The 19,292-nt window shown below is 38.0% G+C and overlaps 2 protein-coding genes, 2 long non-coding RNA genes and 2 other non-coding genes across 7 annotated transcripts in view; 1 reads left to right on the forward strand and 5 right to left on the reverse strand.

Annotated features, from left to right (window-relative positions):
• myo1g (myosin IG) overlaps positions 1-2,819 on the reverse strand; it is a 45,997-nt gene extending 43,178 nt beyond the window's left edge. The window contains exon 1 of the mRNA XM_051391096.1: positions 2,580-2,819. Coding sequence (XP_051247056.1) covers positions 2,580-2,674 — 95 coding nt within the window. The 5' untranslated portion in view covers positions 2,675-2,819. The remainder of the gene's footprint in view (positions 1-2,579) is intronic.
• Positions 2,820-2,827: 8 nt separating this feature from the next.
• On the forward strand, positions 2,828-4,896 carry LOC127358197 (uncharacterized). The gene is made up of 2 exons (XR_007882394.1): positions 2,828-3,069; positions 4,208-4,896. It is a non-coding gene; the product is annotated as an uncharacterized LOC127358197 (long non-coding RNA).
• Positions 4,897-5,111: 215 nt separating this feature from the next.
• Positions 5,112-11,258, reverse strand: LOC127358188 (uncharacterized). Of its 2 annotated transcripts, XM_051391106.1 has the most exons (3): positions 11,136-11,258; positions 8,754-8,845; positions 5,112-8,645 (listed from the first exon to the last, which is right to left on the reverse strand). In XM_051391106.1, exon 3 carries the CDS (start codon positions 8,643-8,645, stop codon positions 7,425-7,427), a length of 1,221 nt encoding a protein of 406 aa, XP_051247066.1. In that variant the 5' UTR covers positions 8,754-8,845; positions 11,136-11,258; the 3' UTR covers positions 5,112-7,424. The 2 variants fall into 2 exon arrangements, with proteins under 2 accessions (XP_051247066.1, XP_051247067.1); XM_051391107.1 differs by lacking the exon at positions 8,754-8,845 and having other exon boundaries at positions 11,136-11,253.
• A 2,457-nt stretch (positions 11,259-13,715) lies between these two features.
• LOC127358195 (uncharacterized) lies at positions 13,716-16,695 on the reverse strand. The gene is made up of 6 exons (XR_007882392.1): positions 16,609-16,695; positions 16,360-16,400; positions 15,207-15,278; positions 14,227-14,297; positions 13,954-14,086; positions 13,716-13,839 (listed from the first exon to the last, which is right to left on the reverse strand). It is a non-coding gene; the product is annotated as an uncharacterized LOC127358195 (long non-coding RNA).
• Positions 14,375-14,509, reverse strand: LOC127358519 (small nucleolar RNA SNORA9). The gene has a single exon (XR_007882453.1). It is a non-coding gene; the product is annotated as a small nucleolar RNA SNORA9 (small nucleolar RNA).
• Positions 16,070-16,204, reverse strand: LOC127358518 (small nucleolar RNA SNORA9). The gene has a single exon (XR_007882452.1). It is a non-coding gene; the product is annotated as a small nucleolar RNA SNORA9 (small nucleolar RNA).
• Positions 16,696-19,292: the final 2,597 nt, after the last annotated feature.

Below are 19,292 nucleotides of genomic sequence, written 5' to 3' on the forward strand. Positions count from 1 at the left end.
CCACCCATAAAAAACCCATAGAGTTAAAAATTCCATAAGCGATCATGCTTTATGTCATATGTAGGTGACAGGAAGTGACACAAGTGTGTGTGTGTACAAGCAGGAAATGAAACTTGTGGTTCAAAGGGCGTCACAGTTTTGTGAAACCTTTTGTGGGTTTTCTTGAGCTGGGAGGGGCAAAATCGGCATGTCATGACGGTTAATGAAGCTAAATAATTACCTTTTTGTTGCACATATAGTTTTATTGAAAGTGTTGTCAAGAGAGTTGGTGATATATGGTCAACATGTTCATCATAATGATTTCAAATGCCAATCTTATTCCTGAGTTTATAGGACATACAGGCATTATACTAGTCTATTGTTTTCTGGATCGTTCGTGTGGTTCTTGTCAACACATAAAGTCCGGAAATGTAATGTGACCACAGGAGCATTAAACAGGTGTTCGGGACATCACTGATAATAGGTCAATAATGATATATATGATAAAAGCCAGGCATAAAAGTATGAGTAATAAATGATCAAAGGTGGAAACTAATGTATTAACTTCACTTAAGTACAACTGTATTACTGTTACTTTAAGTTACTTTGGAGACAAAGATTGTACACATACAATATGAATCAAAAGACCCCTGCACACTGTCTTCTTCACTTTCAGCAGGTTTCGATACACAGACCTGATTTATTTATAAACTGATGATGGTCTGTGTACGTGTAACGTGTGGGAGAGTCTCTTGTTCTATATTGATGACTTGTGGTCGTCAAGGTGTGCAAAGGTTGTGTTATTGTCACACATGAAATATACAAACGTAGAATGAGCTGTACCAATGCTCTAACTACCGTACAGCATCTAAAGTAGTTGGAGTCACTTGGACCCGCTGTTTATATGTTAAGGGACCATTATGTAGGATTTAGTGGCATCTAGTGGTGTGGTTGCTGGTTGCAACACCCTCGCCTCAACCTCTCGTTTCAAGCGTGAAGGAGAAACTGATGCAAAAAAACTGTAGTTTCTCAAGAGCCAGTGTTTCATTTGCCTCTGCTGGGCTACTGTAGAAACAAGGCGGACTCCGCCATGGCACAAGGGAAACAGCTTTAAGGTAACGAAAAGCACAGCGATTTTTATTTAAAATTTTCCTGTGAATATTATATTGAATTGGGCAGGAGGATGAACTGACACACAGCTACAGAGGATGATGGCTGAGTCACTGAACAGGTTGTTTATATAAAACATTTTTGGGTTAAATTATCACAGACAGCAGGGAATGGTCTAGCAGTGGGGTCAGAGTTGGGTTTGGTGTTAAAAAAAAAATAGAGAAGTCACCCCAGTCTCCTTCCTGGTAATATACTGACCAATCAGGCAACAGGAGGCAACAGTAACATGTGAGGCTATGTGGGATAAGGAGCACAAATCCTGTATTGTCTGCTGTGACTGTTACATTAAATGCATCAGCTCGACCACTGATGTCTTATTAATGAAAACATATTCAAGTCCTGATCTCTGGTAGTTTAAAAGTGTAATTCTTCTTTTAATAAAGAAGAGGACCAAGACCTCTTTGTCCACCAACCTTCATTTATATGCTGACAGAGAACCCAACATACTCATCTCTGTACCAATAGTGATCTATAGACCAGTCTATAAATGTGAACAGGTAAAGGAAAACAGTGCAAATGCAAACACCTGAACTCACACATAGATATGGGGAAAAAAACTGCAGCAAATCATTAAAGTTGGCACATATCAGCACAAACTTTACAACCAGCTTATGCTTCTCCAGCAGACAAGTCCGATCAAGCTGTGTGATGAAACTCTACATACATTATTTGCCAACCAATAATGACAGACAGACGCTAAGCCAGGGTAACTATGTGAAAAATGTTAAGTGTGAGCTCTAAATCCAGAGCTTATTTTGACATTGTTTGACATTTTGCTGCCTCTGCTGATCCTCAGATGACTGACTGTGCTGAACTGTGATTTTCTCACAGTTTGAACCGAGGACACGTTGCGTCCCGCAAAAAGATACGGAGGAAGTGATAAAGTGATCGAGAAACAAAAGTCTGGACTCTGGAAGCGTTACGCATCTTAAGAGCAGAAAAGGTCACAAAACAAGACAAAAGAAGTCACGTTTACATATTTAAGTTAGACAGGTTTGGTGAGACTATGTTGTATTTGTGCCATGTGCTTCTATTGGCTCACATGACAGCTCGTGTTCAGTGTGGTGGCGATCGTATAAACCACAGGTATATAATGTGAACCCCGAGGGTGAGCGGGAAAGCCAAAGCATTAGCGACTCATGCTTGTTTCTCTACATCTACCGTTATGTTTCATCTTTTCATCTCTTCTTACTTGAGAGAAGTCATCAAGATATTGTCAATTTGGGTGATTTAGAACAGTTAAGTTTACCTTAATCTTACTTATTTTACTCTCATTTTTTACATATTTCACAGGATAAGACTTGAAGAAACATGCCGTTTCCTTCATATATCTTTTATGTATGAAGCGTTACTCTCTGCATCTCTGACACACAGCTGCTTCCCCCCTCTTCCCCTCCCTTCCTCTTCTCTGACAGTATCACAGGCCTTACCTCAGCTTCAGATTCTCCATAAACTGCTCCATCGTCACCTCATCCAGGAGCACAAAGTCTGACTTCCCAAACTCCAGGCCCTCCAGCTCCGCCATTCCCCCTGTCTGTATTTCACCAAACACAAACAAACAAAAATAAAAAAAAAATACGAACAAGACACAGAGGAACAGAAAGCAGCTCAAGGAAGAAGAAGAAACAGAAGTATGGTCGACTTCTGGGCCCCGGTAGTGTAGACAGTCTGCTGTGGGCGTGGTGAACTGGATGATTTCTAGGGTGTGCTTAGTCAAGTCACACACAGAGAGCTGTGGTCTACAAGCTACAGCACGTCATCCTGTCAGTCAGCCCATGCCCTCACGCAGAGCTATATAAATAGCAGGAGGCTATCTTTGAGAGCTCATACCACTTCTGCATCCTCCTCCGTCTCTCTCTTCCTGCCACAAGGCTTCCAAATTTCAAAACTGTCACTAAACAGTGTGACTCTCACTGCAAGGTATTGCTTTTCTTCAAGCATGGTTTTGTGTGTGTGTGTGTGTGTGTGTTTTTTTTTTCTTCCCAGGAACAGGAACCCACATCTGACATGCTGCCAGGCAAGAGCAGTTAACCTTGCAAATTTGGGGGTAGAAAATGGTCTTTATCTCCTGGGAAGGATCGTGGCATTTCCTTTCTAAACTTGGCACTGGCAGCACAACGTGTCCCTTAGGGTTTGCTCTAATCCAGAGGTTCCCATCTCGCAGCAGGGCCAAGCTGCAACTTGAGAAACTCTTGGTTTTTTGGATGCTGGAGCCAAAAAAGGTTTAGCAGTGTTGTTTGTCATGTGAGACAAATGTAAGTGTGTAGGTGTGTGTGCGATTAAGTTCGAGTAAGTGTGTGTGGGAAAGCTGACTAAGGCAGAGACAGTTGATTTCTAAATCCCCTTTGACACCACTTTTCTGTAAATTGGGAACCTTTTCAAGAACCTTTCGAGGTCTTTTTCCACCCGAGGTTCAAACTTAAAAGAAGTCAATTAAAGAAGGGAAACAAAGGAAGAGAAATCTAACTAATAAACAACAAAGACCAAAGCTTCCTGTGTCGCTGTTCATGCCACTGCAAAACAAAACCAAGAGGTGGGAAGTGACAATGTGCAAGTACTTTGTTATTTAAATGAACAGTGTGTAGGATTTAGTGGCATTTAGTGGCAGATTGCAACTAACTGAACACTGCTCGCTTCTGTATTTGACAACCTGGGAACCAACATCAAGTCATGACATACGTAACAAGATGAAAACAACTAAAGAGACACACACACACACACACATCAACTACAACACACTTCCTACAATCTCTGACAAACACACAAAGTTTTTGTTTTATGATATTTTCTTGATTGGCTGCTCGAATATTACAGTTTTTTTTTTGTATACTTTCTCAATGCTTTGGCAAAGTTGTCTTTGTTACACTCATCATCATCATTGAACAATTTAAATTCAGTTCAGAGCCTGAACTTGTTCACGTTGAGTGAAGAATGTGAGTACATTTGACACCTCTGCTAAAACACTTAACATCCTCTGACACATCCTCCTAACTGTAACTGATCTTGTGAATGAACTACAGAGTCAGTGACTACTTTGAACTCTCTGTACTATCTGTAGATCTGCACACTGCTTCAGCGGAGAGTGAAGGTCAAGATACACTGAAGTGATGATCTTGACGTTTTGTGCCTCATCGACAGCTGCAGGCCAATCTCCAACATGTTTGAGCAGTCTGTGTTTATCTTTCTGAGCGCAGGCAGAGTGACACAGCTCAGTTCATGACTCAGATGGGTGGTTTTTTTTTCCATGATGAGCAAAATCCATGACTGCCTTGATGTATTATTGTTTCATGAATAGAGTTTGTGATAAGGAAAAAAACAACTTTTAAAAAGTGTACACACAAGAAGGCAGAATGTAATTTTGATATGATATTTCTTGTTTATGTCAGTCTTTTCACTTAGAATTTAAAGGTTCAGTTCACCCAAAAACAAACAAAACCATATTTTCTCTCTTACTTCTAGTTTTGGTTTTATTTGTCCAGGTTTTGAAATCAGTACCTTCTTAAAACCCATTTTTATAGACTCGCTTTTAATAATATTATTGCTTTTATTCTCTCTCAGTTCTGTATTCATTTATATTTAATTTAATTTTTTAATGGCTACCGCTTTTACTGTCCTTATCTTACCATACCCTACCATGTTTGTTTTTTCTTCTTCTTGTTCTTTATTTCTGTTCTGCCTGTTCTTTGGTTCTCTGTTGTTGTATTGTCCTGTTCTTTCTTTGTCTATTAAAGCACATTGTAAACTCTGTTTTTAAAGATCCTTCAAAGAGTTATTATTATAAATATGTTTGAAAAACCTGCATTTTATCTATTTGTGCATTTATTTATCTTATTTTGGTAAATTAAGATTTTCATTGCTGGACAAAACGTCCCAACTCGTTCAAACAGCACAGAGAGTTGAAAGCTCTGGATAAGCTGCTTAATGGACCTTAACTTCAAACAGTTCTGTGATCATGATCAAGGTTAAGATCTGTGATGCTCAATTAACTTTATTAATACTTTTTTTTCAATTAAAAGTTTCAAGTAAGCATGGACAAGAAGTCCTAACAGTTCTAGGGATGAAATCATAACTAGTGAGGTTGCACGTCTCCATGACAACAGAGCAACCTCCATCCAGTGATGAAGAAGATGTGATACAGCTGAAAGAACCTGTGAAGAAAAAAAAAGGTAATTGGACCCTGAGTTGGGATTGTTTTGTCAATCCACAATTTCTAGTCAAGATTGGGACTGTTTTAGTAATTTGGGTGAAGGTCAATGGGTCAATAAACTATAAATTGAGTCAAAATTCATTGTCAGACTCACCCAGTAGATTATCCTGATTATGTGTAAACCTTGAATTTATTTATACCTATTTTTCCTACTGTTTTCAATTGTCCTTTTGGTTTAGCTGTGCTCTGTGTGCCTTGACCGCCTGTCCTAGGCTGTTTTAATTATCTGGTTTCTTTATTTCTGACATCTGAAACTCACAAGAGAAACTATACTATAACCTCCCATCAGGGGCTGGTAGTCATTAAAGTCTCTTCGCTTGTACTCTTCTCTGTTGCAAGCAAAAGGATCGTCATTCTTAGTCTTAACACCAATGTCTTATTACACAACAATTTCTTGGAAGCAATGTGTGTCACATGTCTTCAACTGAACATCAAACTGTTAAGGCTACTGAATGTATGACCCTGTTATTTTAGGTTTACAAATGCAGCACCACAAATAAGAGGAAAAAAAGCAGAGATGAGAGAAGAGATAGAAGACTTGTAGAAGGAACCCCGCCTCAATAAGCTATAAGCATTTACAAAAGTTATGCAATCTACAACCACAATCAAAAGGCATACATACAAAGGAATATTAATCAAGCACAAAAACATACATAGAGAGATTATGTGTGTTTGCACGCATGTACAGAAGAGAGGGTCAATTATAGTCACATATGATCAGTTCGGGAAGTGAATATAACTGTTTCATCCTCCCCTTGCCCTTTATGAAAAGTAAAATAAATATTTAATATTTACACATATTGTCAGACTTCCAAACAACCATCTGTCCATCAGACGTCACGTTGCCCCTGGCAACAGATAAAAAACAAACAGGGGGAAACCACAGCACTAAACATGAGAGATTTCTCATCAGACTGATTTGTCTTTTGGTTATTACTGTAAGAAAAGACCTCTGAGTCATATGAGTGCAGCCCTGTTTGAACAGTCTCATAAGTTCATATTTAATACAAACATTGATTGGAAGAATCATGAGTAAAGGGACTTTACCATAAGTCTGAAACATTTAACACCTACCTACTGTAGAGCATTCATCAGTGTGTGGACAGCCTGTTCTTTTTTTAGTCCTTAGATGAATCTAAAAGTCTTTACACTATATATGGTAACATTGTCCAGTCGAGCATCCAGTTATCGTTCCTGTAACTACTTTCCTGTTAGATCCTCTCCAGCCATAAGTACTTCCTCTCAGTGTACCGTCAGACTGTTTCACTTCCTCTCACGTCTGTTTCTGTCTCCCTCTAGATGTTGCATTCAGGTGTTACACTAACAACATCAACAGTTTGCACACTCACAGTAGCCCCAGATGCCCAATGTAATTATGACAGAGCACAAACACATAGAGATGAAAGAGGCATAAATCTCATTATCACATTTCCTTCAAATCACCCAAATGGCCATTTGTGTAATTAATTGTCATATTTATTCTTCTGTTTTTTTCCCCCCTTTTGCATAAATTATATTTTAGCCGTTCAGCTGATTCTCTTATCCAGTGTACAGATGTAGAATCAGATCCAGATCACCGACATTTACAGTGCAAAGAAAACAGTAAATTATAAATGTGTGAGAAATGTTAACGGCTGTAAACAGTATAAAGTTATTCTTGTGCACAGGTTATTAGTGTTACAGTGTGATAAGAAATTTATCATGAGACAGTATCAGGCTCATAAAATCATTGCACCGCCTAACAACATTCATCAATCTGAGTGATTCAGTTTAAATTTTACACTTCAAACAGTAGCTGTAGTCAAGACCCGCTCTGTTGAGTCCAAAAGTCCAAGAAGAGGATTAGCAGAGACCGAAGTTGTTGTGATGTTCGGACTCCAGTAGCACTGACTTAAACAATAATCAATTAAAATGTTCTAAGCTGCTGACAGTAACTACAGATTTACTGTACAGACACGTGTCTCACATATCAGAATCACTACGGGCCTCAAAGATCCAGTATTCAGTATTCAGTATTGAAACCTGTTACTCAGTAAGACAAATAACAGGTACTTCATTTTAGTGCTGTTCATTTTCTCTTCATATTTTTCCATGGAAGCTGTAAGAACCCAATGAAACCTTTCTTGGGTGATTTAGTAGATTTAGTGATTCTGTTTTCCGTGTCTTCCACGTTGTCGTTGACCCTTCCCGCTCTGCTTTTTTGGCGGGACTCAGAGTGGCTTCTTCTCCTGAAAGATGAGAACCATTTAGAAACTCTGCCCTTTTGCTCACGACCTTCCCGTTTATCATCTGGGTACTTTGACGGAGTGTAACCTGCAGCTCCAGCAGGAGGCGGATTGGCGACAGCACCGTTATCTCCACCTGTGTTTTTTCGACTGATTGGTGGTAGAGAGCTGCTCCTGCCTCTGGGGGTTTTGTCCATTGTCCTTCCTGTACGTCCTGACCGGTCAACCGGCCTCCCCAACAGCCTCTGCTTTAACTCGTAGCTCTCACCAGACGGTCCTATGAGCTGGAGTTTGTCATTCTTCTCACATACGAACACTGAATAATGAGTGTTTCCGCCTCTCTTGATCCTCCCTAGAAGAGCTCGGCCGTCACGATCCATGTCCTTAAGAGGAACTTCCTGCGTGCGTAGTGATTTGTTGAGATTGTTCAGGAGACTCTGTAGTTCACCGACAGCGTTCCCTGCGTTCTTTCCGACTAAAGTGAGATTGAAGCTATCGCCAACCGGCTGCACTCCCATTGTGACTTCATGGCTGTTCAGAATACCCTCGATTTCTTTTCTCCTGAGCCGGTCTGCGTAAGTAAACACATCCCCATCAACGATAAAGCACTCTCCTTCAGGTCTGACTGAGCTCCGCTGGTCCGGTCTCGGAGAAAAAGAAGCTCTGTGCTCTGGAGAGGTTTGGTGGTTGTTCGGAGAGCCGGACGCCCAAGGTGAGGAGGTCTTGGGTGAAGATTGAGAAGCATGCGGAGGCTTGTTTCGGGATCCTGACCGGCTTCTGTAACCATCTGAGCTGCTGCTGGGGTGGTGTTTGGGAACGGCTCCAGAGGAAACCGTTGGGACCAGTGAGGATGAGGACGGCGTGATGTCTGTCTTGGTTTGTGAGTTAATAAGTGGCTCCAGAACGGCTTTTGCAGCTTTAAGTCTCAGAAATGACCCCTTGACAAGCACTCGATCGCTGCCCAGATCTGTCAACGTAAAGCCGTACGCTCTGAGGATTTCTCGCGCTACTGTCTCATTGTGGCACATACCCAAATGCACCTTCGCCTCCACTGGGAAATCCATCTGAGAATAAGATGTAGAGAAAAAAAACACTCACAAAGAGCTCGTAGACAATCCTGAATAAGTGAATAAATAAGATTAATCTATAAATGTGCTGCAATGTTCAGTTACCTCAAAGTGTTCGGCTGCTTTCACGTTTATATTGTATAAATTATATTGTTGATGCAACAGGAGAGAGATCTTTTACAAGACTCGAGCAGCAACTGTGGGAAGAAATAAACGACTTCACTTACTGACTGATTGATTGATGTAACGTCACATAGTAGTATCAAACTTTATTTACTCTGCCTCAAAGAACAGAAATGAAATGAATGTATCTGCCAGGAGGCTGACACGAGTTCAAATACATATCTGTATTATATAGAAGTCATGTATGGAGGGCAAAGGCCGTATTTTGAGGTCAAAAACAAATTTTTCTACCATTTAAAATGTAATAATGTGAACCTTACTATCAGATATATGAGAGAAATGACATAAAAAACAAAATGTCAAATAAATATTATAAAATATATAATGAAAATAGTGGTCACTGATGCTGCTGTGTAACAAAAAGTCTCTTATTTTGAAAAAAAGAATCACACTTGACTTCCTTTTATCTACTTGCTGAAGATATTTGAATTTTATCTCATGATTTCATATGAAGCTCTTAGTTGTAGTCTAGTGTGACCTTTGTTATTGTAGGGAATTGTAAAAAAGTAAAGTATAAATGGATTAAATTATATATATTTAGTGAGTATACCATGATGGACAACATGTGCTTTTAAGCCCTGTAGCAGCCATTTTGTAAAAGGCATTACCGTCTGGTGTTACCGTCACTTTCCTGTGTGTCCTTATGTGTTTTTATGGGTTCTTATATGTGACGACAGTGAAGATCAGTCTTATTTTTGTTTTTACTGTGTTTTGTCTTTCATATTAAATAAAATCTAAAATAACTTTACATCCATTGCATTTAGCTACATGTAAGAGTTAAGATTTAAAGGTCATTACTTGTTCATAAGTAATAATAATAAGAGTCATAAACATAATTGAATCACACTGTTAACAAACCTGGTTTAAACCTGTAAAAGAAATGTGTTGCACTGCCATAAATCTTCTGTGACACTGACTACATGTGCTGAAGAGATTGAGAAATAATATGTAATACAATCCTTTAATAAAATAATAAGGTGACAAAAAGACGGCCAATGTTCAAATGCACAAAAAAAACCATTTATGTATATTTATAAACTCAAAGAGTTATTTAATAATGTGGTTTAAGTTTAAATGTTGGAAAAATAAAAGTGTACATTTCTGTAGAACAACACAAATACTTCTCAGCTATCTTTAGAGGTAGTATAATATATATTAGTGGTAGTATAATAAAGGTCTATTATTGGTAGTGATCACTGCAATATATTTCATTCATTGAAGCAGAAACAAGGAAGTTACATTGTTCTGTAGACTGTGGCGCCCCCTGTGGACAAAGAGCGGTAGTGCTTCCACCACCTTATTGGTGTTGTGTGCTTATGTAGGTCATAGAGAGACATCAGCATTAATTAGTTTCATAACCAGTTTAAAACTCCTGGTAGGGTTGAGAATAAGATTTATTATCAAGACAGAAAATTAATGAATGTTCCCAAACTTTTTCCATAAGGGACCTTTTCTTTCTTACTGGGAAGACCTCTGACTGAGGGACATATCTTATAGATATTTCAGAAAGTTTGTATAAAAACAGCAATTTGGCTGAATTTTGAGCAGATTATTTCCTGTAAATATTGATGAAAAATCAGTTTTCTTGATATTTTTAGGAACTTTTAATAAAATGTTCTGCCTGTATTGTGTTTTCTTTTAATTAAAAATCATACATAACAGACAAATTAAGTGTTTTCTTCTCATTGTTCAATCGGCTCTTTGGTTGTTAGAACTTTTCTAAAGCAGGTCGAGGCTGTTTACCAGAGAGAGAAAGCTCTGTGGATATATCTTGTGTTCAGGTCTTCAAATTTTAGATCCTAAATACAGGATTTATTTGTTTTTAAAGCCACACAGGCGCAGGCAGCCCTGTACATCTCAGAGCTGTTTTTAACTGTTCCACTCCAAAGCTTTCATTAAAACCCCTCCCTTAACAAATTTAAGGGAAAACTCAAGACATGTTGTTCATTGTTCTTAGTGGGTTTTAGTTTTTTAATCTTTTTCTTCTTCATAAAGTTCTTACAAGTCTCTGTTTTTACATATTTGTTATTGCCTTATATTTATATATATATATAAATATAGTGTCTGTTATTGGCATTAATTGGCGATATGTGCACTTTAATTTGTACAGCACTTTGGTAAACAGCTTTTAATCGCCTATATAAATAAACCTGATTTAATTTGAATGATTAAATAGTTTATCATGTTAAGTTATAGGACGACTGTGTGTATTTTTTTACTCCTTATACCAGAAGCTCTGGCGACCTCCAGTGAGGGCCCCGAGCCCCAGGTTGAGAACCCCTGCTTTACGGGACACTGACTCACCCTCTGGCTCCTTCACATATGATGACAGCCTGTCAGGGTTAATAACAGAGATACAGCACCTTCAGCACCTCCCCTCCTCCTCCTCCTCCTCCTCCTCTGTGTTTTGACTGTGAGGGAAATAAAACATAAACATCAGGCACACCCAAAACCTCAATCATACTTCCTCTTTTTTTATGTTCCCCTCCATCTTTAAGTGCTGGACACACAGAAAGTGAGCTGTCTTTATACTTTATATTGTGCAGTTTGACTGTGTAGAATAACTAACATTTTAATATTTAAATTAAAGAGGTTTAATCGAAAGTGAAAGTAAATCTGTTGGAGGAAAGTTGAGACTCGATGTTGTTTTAAATTAAAGTTTATGTGGTTTCTATTCGATTAAAGTGTTAGAAATAAGAAGCACAATCTTTGGTAAAGCGACAACTTGTGTTTTCTGATTAGAAATATACACTAACTTACTTATATATATATTTATTTTTAAATAAATAAATACTACGACAACTTATGAGTCCACAATTAGTTCATTCGCTTTTTGTTCTGAATGCAAACTTAAAGAAATGCAAACTGGAAGTAGTCACTGAGTTAGTTTAACTTACTTCATCGTTCAATCTCTGTTTAACATCGGGACGTGACTTTGTTTTTATCGGGTCGGGTGCAACCGAAAGTGACGTCACATCCGCTCCAGATTAACTCCTCCACAATAAAATAACAAAATAAAATCCCACTTTCTTGATATTCTTTGAGTAAGGAAAAGTAGAAATATACCTTAACCCTGTGAAGCCTGAACCATGAAATAATTAAAGTGTTTATTGAACCTTCTGACAAATAAAAAAAAAGAAAGAAATAAAATATAAATTTCCATATATGGGTTTTAATTTGTATAATTTTTGCTACATCCGGTATTTTTGTGCAATTTATTGCTCAGTTTGTTTATCTTAAACATAAAACACAACATTATTAACCGATTGAACTGTGAGTTTCCTCTAAAATTACTAACTAATTTCAAACATACAGAATAACTTTTTTTCCACATTGCACAACAACGTCAAACATATTCTGTATCTGTATGTGTCTCATTGTATACATCAGAAAGATATATCACACTGATGATGTAGAGGTCTCACAAATATCAAATATGATACATTTGGGGTTACAGGGATAAAATAACTAATAATAATAATATGAATATTATTAATAACTCAGCCTGAGGGAAGATTCCTTTTATCAAGAGGGCAAAAAATAAAGATCCCCTCCTGACATCTGTTAAGACTTATAAACAAATAATCAGCTTTAAACAATAATGTGTGTCTGATATGAAAAAAGAAGTATAATTTCCACATTACAATCTTTAAAAAATGCGTCTACTCCTTCTGCCCTATTACATAATGAATATGACCATTAAAAATTAAATTCTTACATTTTCCTGTTGGACACAAAGATGTCTCCTACTTCACTGTAAAGTTCATTCTCAGTGTTTGAGGCTTCAAGTTTCTACATCACACTTTATAATTCAAACTGGATCAAGATTCATCGTCTGCTTTAATATAAACTGCCTGTAGCTGGACTTTGACACCATATCTAAGAACCAGAATTAGGTTTATTGCCACGTTGTTGGTGCATAACAGTAAAAAATATGTAAACGTAAAACACAAATTCACTTTAAGAATATGTAAAATATGTATATACTGTATATTCTGAGGTGAAAAGAGATGTAAGCACCTCTTTGTAAGGATTCAAGAGGTTTTCATGTCATATGCACAGTAAGAAACAGTGGTTTATACGTACAATGAAAATCTTACTTTGCCTGACTCCCTTTACACAACACACAAATAGAAGAGTAAAGTTAAAATATAACTTAAAGTGCAGAACAGTGTAAACAAAGAAACCTGAGATGAGGTGCTTTATTGCTGCTGTAGAACAGGTGGAACTGATGATGTGAATCTGTGATCTACTACCATAATCCACAGATTTCTTTCAGTATAAATATTTATCTCATGATCAACTATCAGCAACAAACTGATCAGATCTCAGTTAACCAAATGGTTGATGTATGGAATAAATTGATTAACTGCGTGAGAGTTCCTTTCTTATTCAGGGGAAAGTTTGTTCGGCTCTGAGGAAAACGTCTGTTGGATCACAGTAAAAACATCTGGAGGGTTTTTTTTTTTCTTCAAATTGGTGTTAATGGAGAATGAAAAACTGTAGGTGGAAATAAACCTCTGATGTGATGCAATATCACCCTCACGTGGATCTGGAACAGTATTACACACAAGCCACAAAATAAATAAAATTAAGGAAAACAATTCCCATCCTCAACTTTTTAAACTAACGAGAAGTCGGTTTGTAAGACTGCCCACAGATAAACTATAAAATAAAATCAATTTCAGGAGATAACTAATCTGTTCTTCAGTGGGTCAAAATCCAAATACTGTTGCTGAAAAGCAGAACGATCAATAATCTCGTGATAACTGAATTTCTGGTTCTATGATGATCCAATAAAACCAATACAATGATACTGTTTCTACAAGCTGGAAAATATATTTTTCACCCAGGAATATAAAAGACACAACCACAGCAAGTGTGTTTATTTTTAGGTTTTAAGTTTATTTATACAAATGAGATTATAAAACTCTGGATAAATTTCCACCCGACTACAGTGTCATCTGAAGGTCAGCAGATGAACTGGTTCTCCAACTCTGGATGAAATCTGCAGATAAAAAAAAAAAAAAAAAAAAAAAAAAAAAAAACCAAAAAACATTTTAATTAATTCTTTGTGAAACATGAAGATCAGACTGACTTTAGAGGATTACTGCATCCTCACCTGCATCAAAGTCTCCTCATACTGGTTGAACCCTGACTGATGTTTGGGGCGCACTCTGGTTGGTTTCAACGAGAGCCACAATATCGATCCCCATCATAACCGGTCGACTCTTCTCATTGAGGCCAGCAGGAACCTGTGAAACAATAAAAACAGTATTTCTCAGATGATTTATTCACTTTATACATTTGTTCATACAAGGAGACTTGAATGAAACTGGATTCTGACAATCCAGGTTTGATTAAATGTTCTTTGTACTAGTTCAGGTAAACGTACCACTTATTCGCCTTCGAGACCTTTGACAAGAGAGACTTCTGCACTCAGCAGCCTCTGAAAGATTTCCACTCCTGTAAAGCAACAGAGTTTGCAGTTAATAGACACTCGAGCAGTACAACAAACATTTCATCTGACTAGAAACCTAAAAAGATGTCGGAGGTTTACCTATAACCCTGCTGCGAGGAGTCACAGCAGGGCCTCAAACAACCTCACGTCTCTCTAGCAGACACTACAGGAAAGAACAGAGCCACTGTAGGCTGAGTCTCGCTGGTGAGGTCTGCACAAGTCTTACAGGTTCAACAAGGTGGCGTCTCATTAGGGGTGTCACAGTGAATTAGGGTGGCTGAACAGCGGGGTATTATCACCATTTGTAGGAGCTACTGCAGGACAATGTTTAACCTCAGTACCTGCTGGTACCAAACCCCCTGCACTCTCCCTCCTCGGTCTGTGACTGTTAACTGACCGTCGCTAGTTAACAGGGTCTGAAACACTGGTGAGCTGTAGGACGCGCCGCAGCTGTTGTGAACCGGGATAAACGGGTGTTTTCTACTATGAGACTGCAGGTGTTTGCAAAGAGAGTCTGCATCTGGCTTCTTAATAGCACAGGATTTCACTATTGCGGTCATTAAGTAATATTAAGATCCGGCAGTCTGAGGTACATTTTTATTATCAACACACTTTAGGTTTCACTAACATGTTGATCAAAACATTCAGCCTATAAAGCAATGAGCAAAAAAAAAAAAAAGGCTTATTCAGATTAGATATAACAATTAATTTTCTATAAATCTACAGTCAACATCTGGCCCTAAATACGACACCATTATTTTCTATCGTTTTATATCTTTAAATGTCTTAACGTGTTGAGAAAGGGGGTTTACTTATCAAATACAGTACTTATTCAACACTAAGGTCATTATAGTTGTATTAAAATGATAAGCCATTTTCAGGCCATGTGTCATCTTTACATTACAAAAACTAACCTGAAGTCATTGAGCATCAGATGTCAGTCAGGAGGTCCGAGCAGAGCGGGGTCTGGGTTCATCTCTGTAGTCCTGTAAAAGAGTATTTTACATTAAGTACTGGACATTTAACAAAAATCAGGCTTTCTGAATTGACTACAGTTCCCTCCAACAAACAGCACAGACTAAAGTACAATATAATGTATGACTTTCAGGATACTTGGTCATTTTAATCAACTTCCAGATGTTTCCATGACTGGAAAACTAGTCTCTAAATGTCCTAGTTTTCCAGGACACATGTGAACTAAAGATTCAGACACACAATGTACCATGAAGGTGAAAGAGTTTAAGTAAGGTCTCACTCTTTACTGCCAACTCTTAAAACAATAGTGTAGTTGGTGTATAAAGTAGAAACCAGTTACATGTTAGTTGTCTACCACAGAGATAACGAAATGTCACAATATCTGGTGTCTGTTATAAAACACACACCAATGTGCCAGCAGCACATTTAAATACTGATTAAATGTATTATGATGATCAGAGAACTGCTCTACCAGAGAGTACCGACAGGCTGAACGCTGTAGTTTGAGTGTTTGCATGCTAAAAACAGATAGTGGAACATAATGAGTAAAACAAAAATAATGTTTGCTGTATAATCTTACATTTATTCTATTCCTAGAAACTATAAACAGTTAAAATCCACTGATTTAGTAGTTAGCAGGAGTGAAAACCTGCACTCTCATCCCTTCATGCCACATGGTCTCCTGCTGTGGTTCAAGGACATTCACTTCAAGGTGAACATGAATTATTAAAACAGCACCCAGACGGTTGTTCAGGCTCATTTTGTGCCAATAATAAAACAATAAATTAACACTTTCCACAGTAATTGTCGGAGGTTTACCTATAACCCTGCCGTGAAGAGTCACAGCAGGGCCTCAAACAACCTCACATCTCTCTAGCAGACACTACAGGAAAGGATAGAGCCACTGCAGGCTGGGCCTCGCTGGAAAGGTCTGCACAATAAACTCTTTAATCCTCCAACAAGTTTACAATCAGCGTGTCAGCGTGTCTTTCCTGTGCTAACACGCTAACACAAGGTTTCTCTCAGTCCAATAAAACAACACACACACACAAACACAAGTTGTTAAAAATAAATAATAAGAAGCAGTCTTACCTCTCCATCTTAATGCTGGATGTCGCACACGTGTATTCAGTCTGTAAACAACAGAAAATAAATAATATTTAAACGTGTTCGCTAGCAGGGGACCGACGCATTTCACAGACTTTAACCGTTTAAAACAACACTTCCTCAACAAAACCGCCATTTTATCACAACCGATCCCCTCTAATAACATTCAACGTCGTCAGAAACTTTATAAATCATTTAATTTACAGCGGATGGAGGCGGATTGTTCACACAAACCTTCAGCTCTCATTCCCGCCGTGCGATCAACTGGACTATCCGTCCGGATGTGACGTACATTTATACACGGGGTCTTCTTCTACTACTTTTTTTTTTGAAGTTGAGTTTAACGACGCACGGGTTCGCCCAGCAGGGGGCGGTGAAACACCAAAGATGAAAGTCCAATTAACTAGTTTTAATACAACTTAAATTACAATAATTAAAGCTTAAGAAAGATCGTATAAAGCGACTAAAGACGAATACTGTAGCAATCGAGTAATATTTATGGAAAAACAAGGTAAAATACTGAATTACTAATACATATTTACTCATTTTAAGGTTATAAAGTGAAGAATAGCTGAATAAACTGAATAATCGGTGAATAAATGAGTATGACAATGAATACGAGTTGAACTGAATTACGAGAATTGGGTTGAAAGAGAATAAAGAAATAAACTGAAGCAGTAAACCCATCCAAAACAAACCAGAATGTAAGTTTATTATAAGGTATTTTAGAGACGATATTGGGAAATAAATTCAAATTAGTTTGACTCACTTCCTCATGCTGAAAATGTCACAATGAGAGCAAATGTGAAAAACAAATCTCTAAACGCCCTTAACACATAAAAAAGGGGAAATTAATGAAACTATGATCACATCATTAAGAAATGACTTTGCATTTTCCCATAAACTGAATAGAGGAAAGTTACCGGTAGGCACATTACAGTAAACATTAAAAAGATATTTACATATAAAATATTCTTACTATTGTACTTTTAAAATCTTTTGTGACAAGTTTTATTTAGCATCATTTTCCCCCAAATTATGTTATACAGGATTTTCAAAATAAAACCAAGCACATATAAAGTGATTTTTTTTAGGCACAACAGACCATCTCTATGTAGGAGGGCTCTTTATAAGCCAGTGGACAGCCGTTGCTGGTGGGTGTCCACGAGGAGGACGCTCGTGGTGGATGACTCAGACTGCATTTGCCCAAACACAAACAATACAGGCCATAGAGGAGCAGACTTCTCTCTTTGGCCGTCTGTTGTGGCCTGCACCATCAGCAGACATCCAGGGATGAATTTCAGCTTTGTTTTCCTGCAGTGATGCTGACCACTCGCCCATCTGACGTGGTTCGCATACCGGACGAAGAGCCAAAACCTGACAATCTGAATCTGTGTTTAGACAAAAAACACGGGGCTGTTTTAGCCGCTCTTCTTGTTTATCTGTGTGAGACTTTAGAGGAAGTTCTGTTGAAGCTATAAATAAGAAAAGGCGGCATTATCTTGTACCCACTGTCTCTGAAGTCGCCACCAAACAATACTGTCGATTTATCGTAATTTGATCTCTTTGTATAATCCTATTTTTCTCAGGATTAAAACCTGACAGAGTCTGTTTTTGCTGCATGAACATGTCTGTACAATACCGACAACAAGAAGTGAAGCTTGAAATCATTTACCAGACTTTAACAATCACATAATCAGATTTCAGAAACTTAAAATAGCTCAGTGACCAAAATGCTTTTCCAAAAGTTTATTTTTATCTTTTATAGGAGTTGTTGTTTTATACTTTTAAATTCTGAGTACAGTGAGGTCATGTCCTGACTTTTTGGGGGGATTTGAGACCAAGACTGAAACTGTGACGTTCACACATTATGGAATATAAAAAAAGCTATTTCTACATAATAAATATAGTTAAATATATTGTTTCAGTAACTTGTGTCACTTCATTGACTCACTCGAGTCCACTGTGGCGGTTCAGTTAGTTGCTCCCTACACTTATATCTGAATAAAATAAGTAATTATTCTCTTAGTCACTGGTTTTGTTACAGTTCTGACAATCTCACTACAGGGATAGAGTTTATTTGAAGTAAAAAGATACAAATAAAAATAGAAGATCAAACAAAGTATTTAAATATTTACAAGTTCAAACTAATTATTTACATATAAGATATAGAAACACCTTAATCCTGAGAACAGGAGGTCAAACCTGCCACACCTACTGCACACGTCCCAAGAGGAGAGGGAGAGACCTCTATCTCGTCTAACTTCCCAGAAATTGTCAACAGGACAACAGGACATCCTTAATGTCAAGCACTGTCACATGGTCTTCATCGAGATGACTGCGTCTGGGTCACATGATGACATATGAGACATCCCCATAGTAAGTGAGGAACACCATCCTCTGAAGAAGACCATGATTCACAGTTAAAAGCCTCTAAATAGTGCTAATAAATGGACATTGTGTTCAAATTATTGGCTTGAACTAAAGAAAATCCTCGACAGAATGTTACAAAGAAGGCTTTAAAACTGCATTCAAACTTTAATTTTGAGGGGGTGGATTTGTAATCCTGACCGTGACCACACAATAAAGGTTTGTGTCTGATCTGGAATCAAAGTCAGTGGTAACAACTAGAGGCATTGCTAAGGGGCGACAGAGACCTTGTATATTTAAATGAAGCTGAACGGCCCTGAGAGGACAGACTAGGACAGGATCCATTCACTCACCAAACAAGAGCTGTAATCCACCTAAAGGCCTTTTGGCGAGCAGTACAGCACAGTGAGCGCTGCTCCGAGTGTCGTCACCGCTCTCTGATTTGTTTCGAAGGTGACACTCCGAGGATCACCAACCACCTGAGGGAGTTTACTCATAACAACTCAAACCCTCTAAGAGCCTTTTCTCAGGATCACTCTGAGGGTGTC

This window comes from Dicentrarchus labrax, unplaced genomic scaffold (assembly GCF_905237075.1).
Source record: "Dicentrarchus labrax unplaced genomic scaffold, dlabrax2021, whole genome shotgun sequence".
NCBI classification, from domain to species: Eukaryota; Metazoa; Chordata; class Actinopteri; family Moronidae; genus Dicentrarchus; species Dicentrarchus labrax.

Bases quoted from the DNA above. Each gene is read 5' to 3' on its own strand.
- LOC127358188 (XM_051391106.1), bottom strand. From the start codon at position 8,645: ATGGATTTCCCAGTGGAGGCGAAGGTGCATTTGGGTATGTGCCACAAT.